General features: G+C 37.0%; 1 protein-coding gene across 3 annotated transcripts in view; it reads left to right on the top strand.

Moving 5' to 3' along the window:
- MOB1B (MOB kinase activator 1B) overlaps positions 1–12446 on the top strand; it is a 54541-nt gene that overhangs the window by 21610 nt on the left and 20485 nt on the right. The window contains exons 1-2 of one of the 3 annotated variants that reach the window (XM_045056245.1): positions 3541–4059; positions 9589–9755. In XM_045056245.1, coding sequence (XP_044912180.1) covers positions 4004–4059; positions 9589–9755 — 223 coding nt within the window. In that variant the 5' untranslated portion in view covers positions 3541–4003. Of the gene's footprint in view, positions 1–3540; positions 4060–9588; positions 9756–12446 lie in introns of those variants that run through there. The other 2 variants (XM_045056243.1, XM_006931070.5) reach the window with 2 other exon arrangements.

The following is a 12446-nucleotide window of genomic DNA, read 5'->3' as shown; positions in this document are numbered from 1 at the left end:
CTCTTTGCAATAAGAACAAGCTTTTCTCCCCCTTCAACATTATTATTTAATGTTAAGTAAACATTTGTTAGGAATCTGTTGTATCCCAGGTTCTGTGTTAGGTACTTGGGATTCAAGGGTGACTAAAACATGATTCGTAATTCACATTTATGTAATCAAGTGTGAGAAAGAAAGACGTAAACAAATAAGCATGAGAGGTAGTGTTTTAAGCTGACTCTTTGTGGATTAGTATACGTGTGGCGGTAGAATTGCTATGGCCTGAATGTGTTCCCCCAAATTTATATGTTGAACTCCTAATGCCCAATACGATGGTGTTAGGAGGTGAGGCCTTTTGGAGGTGATTAGAAGGTGATTGGGGTTAGTGCCCTTATAAAAAAAGACCCCACAGAGCTCCGTAGCCCCTTCCACCATAAGAAGATGCAGCGAGAAGTGGGAGGCACCAGCTTAGAAGAGGGCCTTCACCAGTACCTGACAATGCTGTCACTCTGTTGTTGAACTTTCAGCCTCCGAACCTGAGAACTAAACTTTTATTGATTATAAGCCACTCAGTCTTTTGTTATAGCAGCCTGAATGGACTAAGGGATAAAGTAAGGATTGGTGTTTTACTTACACATATACCTGCATGTAAATATGCATTTACATGTAGTCATTCATTCACTGGACATTTTATTATTTTATTATTTTTTATTTTTTTGAGAGGAGAGAGAGAGTGTGTGCATATGCCTGAGCTGGGGAGAGGGGCAGAGGAAGAGAGAGAGAGACTCTTAAGCAGGATCACACTCAGCACGATCATGACCTGAGCTGAAATCAAGAGTCGTCTGCTCCATCAACTGAGTTACCCAGGCGCCCCTCATTGAACATTTTAAAGCTGTTAGTTCCTGTGTTGTGCATTTGCTGTGTAAAGCTACCTTAAAACTAAGGTGCTTTAAATGTATTCACTCATTTAATTGTCATAATGGTTCTACATAACTGATGATATCGTCTCCAGTATACTATCTAAAAGAGAATAAACACAAAAATACACACATAAGGTGTTGCAGGAGCATTAAGCTACAGTGAGACACAAGAGAGAATGGACAGTTTTTCCTGAGAGTTTAGGAAAAATTTTCTAAAAGAAATGGTGTTTAAGCTCCCTAGATACCTTTGGTTGAAATACCGGTGTTATTTGGAATTACTGCCAACTCATTTGCTAGATCGATGTTCATTCTGAGTTCTACACATGCAAGTTTTGGAGTCTTCTTTTTAACACTGCAGCACATTGTATAGGGTTCTGAAAATGGAGTCACTGCTATTGCATAGAAATCACCCAGACATTTGACTCTGGGCACTTCCTAAAGTCTCTTGTGGTTTCACTACCCATTTACTGACTGGGGTAATGAATTTAGTGCTGGGGAAAGGAAACTGCAGCCTATATACGACTCAAAAGCTCAGAGGGTGATCGGAGATGAGCTATTAAACTTTAGTGTCTTTGCCTGTAGCTGAGATAATGCCTCAGATCACTTCACAGATGTAGAAACTAATTGGCCTTTGTGTGTGAAGTGCTTTATTATTTTCCAAGGATTAGATTATAAAATTTTATAGGGTATTAAATAGTGAATTGCCCAACCCTCTACTTGTTCTTATATGAAGTCACTAAGTTATACTTTATAAAGTTGAAGAGTTGTGAACCTGCTTCACATTGAGAGGCAACCCAGTTAGCAGTTTAATATACGAGTACAATATTCCCTAATAATGTGTTAAAGAGCAAGATGTTAAAATTTGGAAGAAAAATTTCCATGACTACAGATGTCTGGGAAGCCCTAGGCTAAATCTTGAACAATTTTCTTTACTACTATAGGACTTTTCTTAACTTATAAAATATGCATTTAATAATATACTAGTGCCTCTTTTGGCCCTGTGCTAACCAGTGAAGATACTGAAATTATTAGTTACCTTCAGTCTGATCTTTCCTCTGAGCCTAAGTCTTGTAAATACAACTGCCTACCTAACATATCCATTTGGATGTCTGATAGATATCTCAAGTTAATATGTCCTAAACCCATCTTCCAAAGCCTATCTCCATAAGTGGCCCATCTTCTATCTACTTGAGACTAAAAATCTAGGAATCCTCCTTGATTCTTCACCACTGTCCACAAATCATGAAATCCAGTAGTGAGTCTGTTGGTTCTTCCTATAAATATTGGAATCTTCTTCCTTCCATCCCCACCAGGAGAGTAGGGATTCTTGCTCAGTGTTGTGTCTCGGCTTAGAACGGTGCTTCTTAGAACATAAATGGTGGTCAGAGTATGTTACTTGGAATGCAGAATGCAAGACTGGATAAATGGATGAAAGAAACTGATTTATTGAGGTGGTGAGGAGAATTATTTTTTAATAGTAAAGATTTTTCTTTAAAAAATGTAAAACACGGAACTATAATTTACACACCATAAAACTCATCTTTAAGTGTACAGTTTAGTAGATTTTAGTATATTAAAAAGTTACACAATCATCAGGACTATCTAATTCCAGAACATTTTCATTAACCCCCCAGAAGAAATCTTGTGTCATTAGTAGACACTCTTCCATTTCTCCCTTTACAGCCCCTATTTTCTGTCTCTATGGACTTGCCTGTTCTAACGTTTTGTATAAATGGGATTATACATTATGTGATACAACATATTTTGTGTCTGGGTTCTTTTCACTTAGCATAGTATTATCAAGATTCACTCATTTATCAGTGCGCATGTTCTAAACTAGGTTTTTTTAGACTTTGTCCTTGTATCTCATCAACTTTTTTTAAAATCTATTTTTTTATTGAAGTATAATTGACATATAATATCCTTCTAGTTTTAGGTGTATTCTCATCAACTTTTTAATCTTACCAGAATTCCTCAATTTCTGGCCTGCTGATAGCCTTTTTTCTTGCTTTCCAGCAGTGTTAAGGAACTTGTTACTCTGTCATTGATGATAGTAGCAGTAGCACCACTCATAATAGTGGCTTAAAAGGAATGTTAGGCAGAAATGTAAGTAGGTATGTCTGTTCAGATTGCTAACTTCCTTGAATTGAAGGTAGTTTTTTTGATACTCAATGTTTTTAGCTTAGAGTCTTTAGCTTTATTGTTTTTAGAACATGTTGTACTTGATTTTGGCAATTTCTAACATTTTTTGCTGGTGCATATCTGCCTTTCTGAAAGCATTAGTATGTTTGGCACCCTTTTGGAGGAAATTGTTCTCTGGCGGGATTTTGTTTTTCCTTAATGGCAGTGCTAAGTATTCATATAAATTAGTAGAGGTATGAGGAGAGGAGATAGAATTAGGTAGTTTGAAGATTGTTTTAAAAATGTGCCTAACTGGGGCGCCTGGGTGGCTCAGTCAGTTAAGCGTCCGACTTCGGCTCAGGTCATGATCTCGCGGTCCGTGAGTTCGAGCCCCGCGTCGGGCTCTGTGCTGACAGCTCGGAGCCTGGAGCCTGTTTCAGATTCTGTGTCTCCCTCTCTCTCTGACCCTCCCCCGTTCATGCTCTGTCTCTCTCTGTCTCAAAAATAAATAAACGTTAAAAAAAAAAATGTGCCTAACTGATAACTCTCTCACTATGAATTAGTCTTGTGTTTTTTCATAAGTGACTTGATTAAACTGTGGTGATATAGGAAGAAAATTATTAGAAATAATTGGATGGAAGGTAAAGGTAAGTAAGCATCATGCAGTCTTCAGTAGTGGGTAAAAGAATGAGCTTTCAAGATTTCAATCCTAGATTTAAATTCTGGCTCCTTTATTTACCACTCTTATAATCTTAAGCAAATACTTAAGTTCTTTAAACCTCAGTTTTGTCACCCATAAAATAAAGAAAATAATAGCTTATACATCATAGTTAAGAGGATTAAATGAGATATTACATGTAAAATCCTTCTCAGCACAAAGCCTGCAGTAAATGTTAGTTAATATTAATCATCATTACTGTCCTGATGTAGGAGTTCTCAGCCTGAAGTTCACTGGAACTGTCAATTAAGAAATATTTATCAAGTACATGATCTTTAGTATTGGACTTAGACCTATGGAAGGAGCTACTGATGTGAATGACAGGTTGGTACCTAGAGGTGAAGCAAAGAGAACTAATATTAGTGGAGGTCTTACCACAGGGTTCAGTAGTAAGGTGGATATTATTTTTCCCATTTTATAGATGAGGAAGCTGAAGCTTGGTAATGTCAAATAACTTGTTCAAGATAATTGGCATGTTCTTGGGTGTCAAAATATACAGACATCTATTCTTCTAACTCTTACTGGTTCCCCTGTTTTGAGTTTTCTATATATCTCTCCCCTCCCCAATTCCTATAGCCTTAAGATTCTCCTGTTCAACTTGGGAAGTACCAACTTCATTGATAGTTGGATTGGACAATAAAGGGTTAAAATAAGGGTAATGATAAATGTGAGTGTTGAGATGGTGAGAAATGGCTTATGGAAGTTAACCTAGTGTCACTATGGGGGCTAATCTATTCTTCAGGTTCTCAAAGAGCAAATAAATAATGCTGTTGAAATTTACAAAAGGTAGATCAAATTGGATTACCAATTGTAAGAGATGTGGGTTCAGGGTTTTCCTTTAGGACTCAGTTATTTGTCAAACCATCCTGTCTTGCTGTAGAAACTGATCGGCCTTCAGATGTGAATAAGAGGACTGACTAGGAGAAACAATCCTGAATCTTGGTTGTTTATTTGGAAAGAAAAGACCCCTGGGTAATGCCATGATTTATCAATGTAACATCCTTATATATAATGTGTCATTCACTGTCTAATCAGAAAGCTCCAAATTCTCTTAAAGTTATGATACCGTGTTAGCTATTTTCATACATTGTTAATGAGATTGTAAAAGGGTACGACTTATTTGGGAAGAAAAATAGGCTTATGTAAAATTAAAAAATGTGCGTGTCCTTCACAGCAGTTTTACTTTAGCAATTTATTTTTCATATATACATGTGCACAAGGTTACTTACTGTAGCGTTGTTTATAGTAACAAATGACTGGAAACAACCTTTATCATGAAGAGACTGATTAAAATATGTTATACTTTGGGGCGCCTGGGTGGCTCAGTCTGTTGAGCATCCAACTCTTGATTTCAGCTCAGGTGGTGATCTTGTGGTTCATGGGTTTGAACCCCATGTTGGGTTCTGCACTGATAATGCAGAGCCTGCTTGGGATTCTCTCTCTCCTTCTCTCTCTCTGCCCCTCTCCTGCTCTCTCTCTCTCTCTCACTCTCACAAAATAAATAAATAAACTTATATATATATGTATTATACATTTGTATAAGGAAGTACTATTCAGTCTTAAGAATAAATTAGATCTGCTTCTGCCTTAATATACAATCATCTCCTGGATATTAAGTGAAAAACATTATTTAGTATACTATAGCATGCAACAACTGTGTAAAAACAAAAAAAAACAAACAAAAAAAAAACAGGTCCAAGCATTTTTATGCTTGTATAGGCATAGACTATTTGGAAGGATATATAAGATCTTAGTTCTGAGATTCTTCAGATAAGCAGATTTCTTCTGAGGAGGGTGGGTTGGGAGGGCAACATACTTTCTGTTATTGAAAATGTCTTTGAATATTTTCACCAAATATCTTAAAACGCCATGTGACACACATGCATTTGGGCATACATTGTTATTATAAGAGCTTTGTACTCATTGATGAGGACTTTTGCATATATGCTTTCCTCTTTGTGCTTTTGAACTTGAGGACTCTGTCAGTTGATCTTTTGACCTAGGAATGAGGACTAGTACTGACCCCCCCTTCCAGGGTATGGTGGATACTAGAGGAAGTTTCAGGTAGCTGTTGAAAAAGCTGAATATGCTTTTTTTTTTTAATTTATTTTTTAATAATTTTTTTTTTGGAGAGAGAGAGAGAGAGAGCACCTGAGTGAGGGAGGGGGGCGGATAGACAGAGAATCTTAAGCAGGCTCCATGCTCAGCACAGAGCCTGACACAGGGCTCAATAACACGACCCTGGGATCATGACCTGTGCCGAAGTCAAGAGTCAGGTGCTTCACTGACAGAGCCACCCAGGCACACCAAAGCTGAATATGTTTTTTTTTTTTTTATTTTTTAAAGGACAAAGTTAAGGGGGTGCCTGGGTGGCTTAGTCGGTGAAGCGTCCGACTGTTGGTTTCAGCTCAGGTCAAGATCTCTCGGTTCACAAGGTTGAGCCCCACATTGGGCTCTGTGCCTACAGTGCGGAGCCTGCTTGGGATTCTCTCTCCTCTCTCTCTGCCCCTACCCCACTTCCATGCTCTGTCTCTCAAAATAAATAAACTTAAAACAAATTCAAAAAAAATAAAGGACAAAGCTGAGTTCTTCTTTTTTGTTTTTTTAATGTTTATTTATTTTAGAGAGAAAGAGCACAAGCAGGGGAGAGGCAGTGAGACAGAGGGAGGCAGAGTCCGAAGCAGGCTCCAGGCTCTGAGCTGTCAGCACAGAGCCCGACACAGGGCTCAAACCCACAAACTGTGAGATCATGACCTGAGCCAAAGTAGTATGCTTAACTGACTGAGCCACCCAGGCACCCCCTGAATATGGTTTTTTAAAAGAATATATAAAAAATATAGAGTATTGAAATGGTTAGGTTATATATTGCCTGAATAAAGCAGAAGGGTCAGAGAGAAAGAAAACTAGAGAACTTGAAAACATTTTTGAAGTTTAAGTGTACATGGAAATGAGGAACAGAGAAGGAAGTCAGTAGTCTACAGGGAACTAAGATCACTTTATAAACATTATCTCATCTCTTAAATTATACCTTTTTGTAAAAAGTTATTTTCCAGACTTTCAAAAATCCAAATAAATTGAAGCCCAGATGATAATTTGTGGTTTCCTAAGTAACATAAAAAGAAAGTGGCAAAATGAGGAATAGAACCTTGTTTTCTTGATTTCCATGATTAGCATTAGATCACCCGAACCTTCATATGGGACCAGCACCAAAAAATAAAACAGGATTAAAAAAAAAATTCTTTCATAAACTTGATGTGTAAAAGCATTTGTTTCTGAAGTAGGGTTATATTCCCCGCCGCTCCCCCCCCCCCCCCCCATCCAGTCTTAGAAGAAGAGGGTGGGAGTGGTGCTTGAATACTGCTTTGGATATTGTGCTACCCTTTGCTTTGTGACTCTCTCATTCTGGTTCGGGAACAGGAAGGACAATGAAAAAACTAACATTCGCACAGTACTTTACAGTTTTAACCAAACTTTATTTCACATATATTACTTTTCTCATTTTGCAGCAGATCTAAGATCTAGACAGTGGTGATGTTTTGTTATTTTAATTAGGCTTTCACTGCTTAAGAAAGAATAGGCTCAAGAAAGTTGGGGTATTTGCCTAAGATAACATAGCTGGCCTTCACAAAATCAAGCTCAGATTTTTTTTTTTTTTCTTTCTACTCAAGACTAAAGTCTTATGAGGTAGATTTACTTAGTTTTGTGGAAGACCAATTCTGGGTGGAGTATCAATCAAGAAAACATTTGGAAGCCTAAGACTTCATGGCAGAGTGGGTCAACAAGTAGATGGTTTTGGGGGGCAGGTGAGGCTCTGACCCTCCTCTGAGTGCAGGCACAACTGATGTCCTTAATAATCCTCATGTGTTCCGCCAGCGCTTTTCAGAACAGCTTGTCACGTCCTCAGTTGCTGCATTAACTGGAACAGTGGCTAATTAAAGAGAGTGTATTTAACTTTAACACCCTGCCTGAAGACATGCACCAGATTAGTCATAGGAGAGCTATTTTTGTCATTAATCACACATAAATCAGTAAAATGTCTTTGTAGAAAATGTTGGTGAGGTTTGTTTCTCACACTAAATTTTGATAAAGGGTGAGAAGAGCAGGAAAATAAAGTAAGTCTCAAGTTTGGTGTAGGCATAATGATCTTTATGTTTTTATATTTTAGAGATGCTGGGAGAGGATTTGGTGTTTAATGCATTCTGTGATTAAACGGAAGAAGGGTTTCGGTCCAGGGCCTCTTGTCTTTTTTTTTTTTTTTTTAACTTTTAAAAAAATGTTTATTTTTGACAGAGAAAAAGAGACAGAGCATGAGCGGGGAAGGGGCAGAGAGAGAGAGGGAGACAGAATCTGAAGCAGACTCCAGGCCGTCAGCACAGTGCCCGATGCGGGGCTCAAACTCATGGACAGCGAGATCATGACCTGAGCTGAAGTCGGACACTCAACTGACTAAGCCACCCGGGCACCCCCAGGGCCTCTGTCTTAATATTTGATATTTGGATTTACTTTGGGGCACTGGAAACCCACTGGGTGGTTTTAAGCAGAGGAGTAATGTCTGATCAGTGCTTTTAGAGTTACCTTGGCTGTTGAGTAGAGATACCTGGCAGAGGGAGGGGGCAATAATATGAAGAACATCAGTGTACTCTAATTAAACATCTGAACAGAGACTTCGGTTTAAACAACAATTCCATTGCCTTAGAATGAAAAATACCTGTCATTTGAATTCCATATTTGGGTTGAATTTGATACTGGGTTCTTAGTTTACTTAGGATCCTCAGTACTTTTTGAAAGCTCCTGAGGTAATTATATGTGACCAGCACTGAGAACTACCCTTTATCTTGGCGAAAACAGGAGAGATCATGGGGCTAAGCATGGGAGAAGGAGGCAATGAGTGAAAAGCTGTGGAGAGCTTGCAAAGTGTAACTGTCTGTTCTTGGAATTCCCTTTCTATAGTCATATGTTCACTGAATGTTTTCGGTGGTATGAATTTAGTAACATGAAACTTTAGAGTTCGCACATACCCAGCCTCTCCTTGTTCTAATTCCTTCTTAACTGTTCCTTTCTATATGAAGAGAAGAAAAGGGAAGTATTGAGAAGGAATTACCAGGATATAATACAGTTTGATAAAAATTTGATAGTATTAACAGAAGAATCCATCTCTTAAAAACTCTTAAAAACATTTCTAATACTAGTTTCATTTGATCCGTTTAAAAAAAATGTGTGTGTGTAAACGTTGAAAAAAAAATTAAAAAAAAAATGTGTGTGTATATGTATCCACACGAACTGAGAAATTTGAGAAGCCAACCATATTAATGTCTAGCTACTTATCTGCATATGTGGAATTCTGGGTTAAGATTGCTGATGTTTCCTATAACTGGGCAGAACATGTAGCTTCTCATTCTCACTCTGGGATTTTTGTGTTTTATTGACATGAAACTATCTTTAATGAAGGAAATAAATTACTTGTAGTAAAATGAGGGACTTAGAATAGGGGTGAAAAGGAATAAAATGACCAAAAATGATTATAGAAGTACTATTTTGTTTTTATAGATTACAACCTATAATCCTGAATCTAATTTATTGTGAAACACTGGGTTAGTTATAGCTAAAAATTATCTTTCTCCTTGGGAGTTGCAATAGGAATGTAGGGAAGATTTGTAGGAGTTTGGGGTATCAAACATAGTAGTCACCACCATTATTGCACTGGGATTTAACGTAGCCAGTACAATTTAGGGCTGTTTATTTGTAGACATTAGGATCACCTCAATGTTATTTTATTCAGTAATACAGTATAGGCAACTCTGTTGAAAGTTGTGCCTTAAATATTGAGGTTCTTCTTTTCTTTTCTATTCACAGTGGTAGCCGCTCCTCTAAAACATTTAAACCAAAGAAGAACATTCCAGAGGGTTCTCACCAGTATGAGCTCTTAAAGCACGCAGAAGCCACACTTGGTAGTGGTAATCTCCGGATGGCGGTCATGCTTCCTGAGGGGGAAGATCTAAATGAATGGGTTGCAGTGAACAGTAAGTAGCCTGTTTCTCAGTAAGCTCTAAATTAGGTTAGTAGCCTCATTATAGGTTAGTGTTGGAATGCTGTCTGTTCTAGGTTCTAGTTAGCAACTTAATGTCACAGGATAGTGATACCTCAATCCACTTTAGCCTTTGTGTTATTTTATTTGTGAATATGGAGTTCTATGAAATTTTTGTCTCCTGTTATAATGTAATACAAAGCACAGATTTACCATCTTCAGTGGAAAAAAATAATAATAACAGCAATTAATGTTTATGGAACACTAATTCTATGTCTTACCCTCTGTTATCCTTTCTACATGGATTATTTTTATTTCATCTTTATAGCATCATGATGTAGGTACTATTATTTCAGTTTAATATAGATAAGGAAGGTAAGACAGAAAGATCAGTAATTTGCCTAAGTCGTATAGTTATCAAATGATAGAACCTGGGCTCAAATATAGAGCTTTAGAGTTTTAGAGACTACATTTTTTTTTTTTTAAGTTTTTCTTTTAATTCTAGTTAACATATAGTGTTACATTAGTTTCAGGTATACCATATGGTAATGCAACACTTCCATCCATCACCCGGTGCTCATCACAAGTAGAGACTACACTTTAATCACTATGCTAAATTGCCTCTCTCAGTAGTACACTCAGTTACTTATCTATGCCTTTTTTTTTTGAAGGAAATTCAATAATGATCTTATGAAATTAGTAAAATATGTTTATCAGGTACTCTTTTTTTGGAGTAGACCTTTTAAAAAATTTTAAAACCAGTGTAGTTAACCTACAGTGTTATATTAGTTTCAGGTGTAAACAATAGCGTGTTTTCACCAATTCTATACATTACTCAATGTTCATCAGTATAAGTGTACTACTCTTTAACCCCTTTCACCTCTTTCACCATCTGCTCCCTGCCCCACCTCCCCTCTGGCAACCGCTAGTTTGTTCTCTACAGTTAAGAGTCTGTTTTTGGTTCGTCTCTTTTCTTTTTTCTTTCCCTTTCCCTTGCCTTTTCCCTTTGTCTTCCCTTTTTTGTTTAGTTTCTTAAATTCCACATAGGAGGGCACCAGGCTGACTCAGTCAGTGGAGTGTGTGACTCTTTTTTTCGGGGTTGTGAGTTCAAGCCCCATGTTGCATATAGAGATTACTAAAAGAAAAAATAAATTAAAAATTCTACATATGAATGAAACCATGTGGTATTTGTCTTTCTTTGGCTTATTTAGCTTAGCATTATATTCTCTGCATCCATTCATGTTGTTGCAGATGGCAAGATTTCATTCTTCTTTATGGCCGAGTAATATTCCATATTCTCTCTCTCTCTCTCTCTCCATATATATATATCTATATATATATATCTATATATATATAGTGTATATATATATATAGTATATATCTATATATATGTATCTATATGTATATACATATATATAGATATATATATGTATATATGTGTATATATATGTATATATGTGTGTGTGTGTGTGTGTGTATATACACACACACACACACACACACACACACACACAAAAACACCATATCTTCTTTATCCACTCATCTATGGACGGACACTTGGGTTGCTTCCATATTTTGGCTATGGTAAATAATGTTGCAATAAACATAGAGGTGCATATATCTTTTTGAATTAGTGTTTTTGTATTCTTTGTGTAAATACCTAGTAGTGGAATTACTGCATCATGTGGTAATTTTGTTTTGAATTTTTTGAGGAACCTCCGTACTATCTTCCACAGTGGCTAAACCAGTTTGCATTCCCACTAATAGTGTATGAGGGTTCCTTTTTCTCCATGTCCTCACCAACCTGTTGTTTCTTGTGTTGTTGATTTTAGCCATTCTGGCAGATGTGAGATGATATCTCATTGTAGTTTTCATTTGCATTTCCCTGATGGTAAGTGATGATGAACATTGTTTCATGTGTCTGTTGGCCATCTGTATGTCTTCTTTGGAGAAATGTCTGTTCATGTCTTCTGCCCATTTTTTAATTGGATTATTTGTTTTTTGTGTGTTGAGTTTGTAGTTCTTTATGTATTTTGGATACTAACCCCATATTGGATATGTAATTTGCAAATATTTCCCCCATTCTGTAGGTTGCCTTTTAGTTTTTTTGGCTGTTTCCTTTCCTGTGTAGAAGCCGTTTTTTTTAATGTAGTCTCTGCAGTTTATTTTTGCTTTTATCTCCCTTGCCCCAGGAGACATATTTAGAAAAATGTTGCTATGGCCAGTGACATTATTGCTTGTGCTCTCTTCTAGGATTTTTATGGTTTCAGGTCTCACATTTAGGTCTTTAATCCATTTTGAGTTTCTTTTGTGTATGATGAAAGAAAGTGGTCCAGTTCTATTTTCCCAGCACCATTTGTTGAAGAGGTTGTCCTTTCCCCATTGTATATTCTTGCCTGCTTTGTCATAGATTAATTGACCATATAAGTGTGGGTTTATTTCTGGGCTCTCTGTTCTGTTGATCACATTGATGTATGTGTCTCTCTTGTGCCAGTACCATACTGTTTTGATCACTACAGCTTTGTAATATAATTTGAAGTTGGGAATTGTGATGCCTCCATCTTTGCTTTTCTTTTTCAAGGTTGCTTTGGCTATCTGGGGTCTTTTGTAGTTCCATACAAATTTTAGGATTATTTGTTCTAGTTTTGTGAAAAGTACTAAATAGAGATGGCATTAAATCTGTAGT

Source organism: Felis catus, chromosome B1 (assembly GCF_018350175.1).
Source record: "Felis catus isolate Fca126 chromosome B1, F.catus_Fca126_mat1.0, whole genome shotgun sequence".
NCBI lineage: Eukaryota > Metazoa > Chordata > Mammalia > Carnivora > Felidae > Felis > Felis catus.
This window is presented reverse-complemented; position numbering and strand designations above follow the sequence as displayed.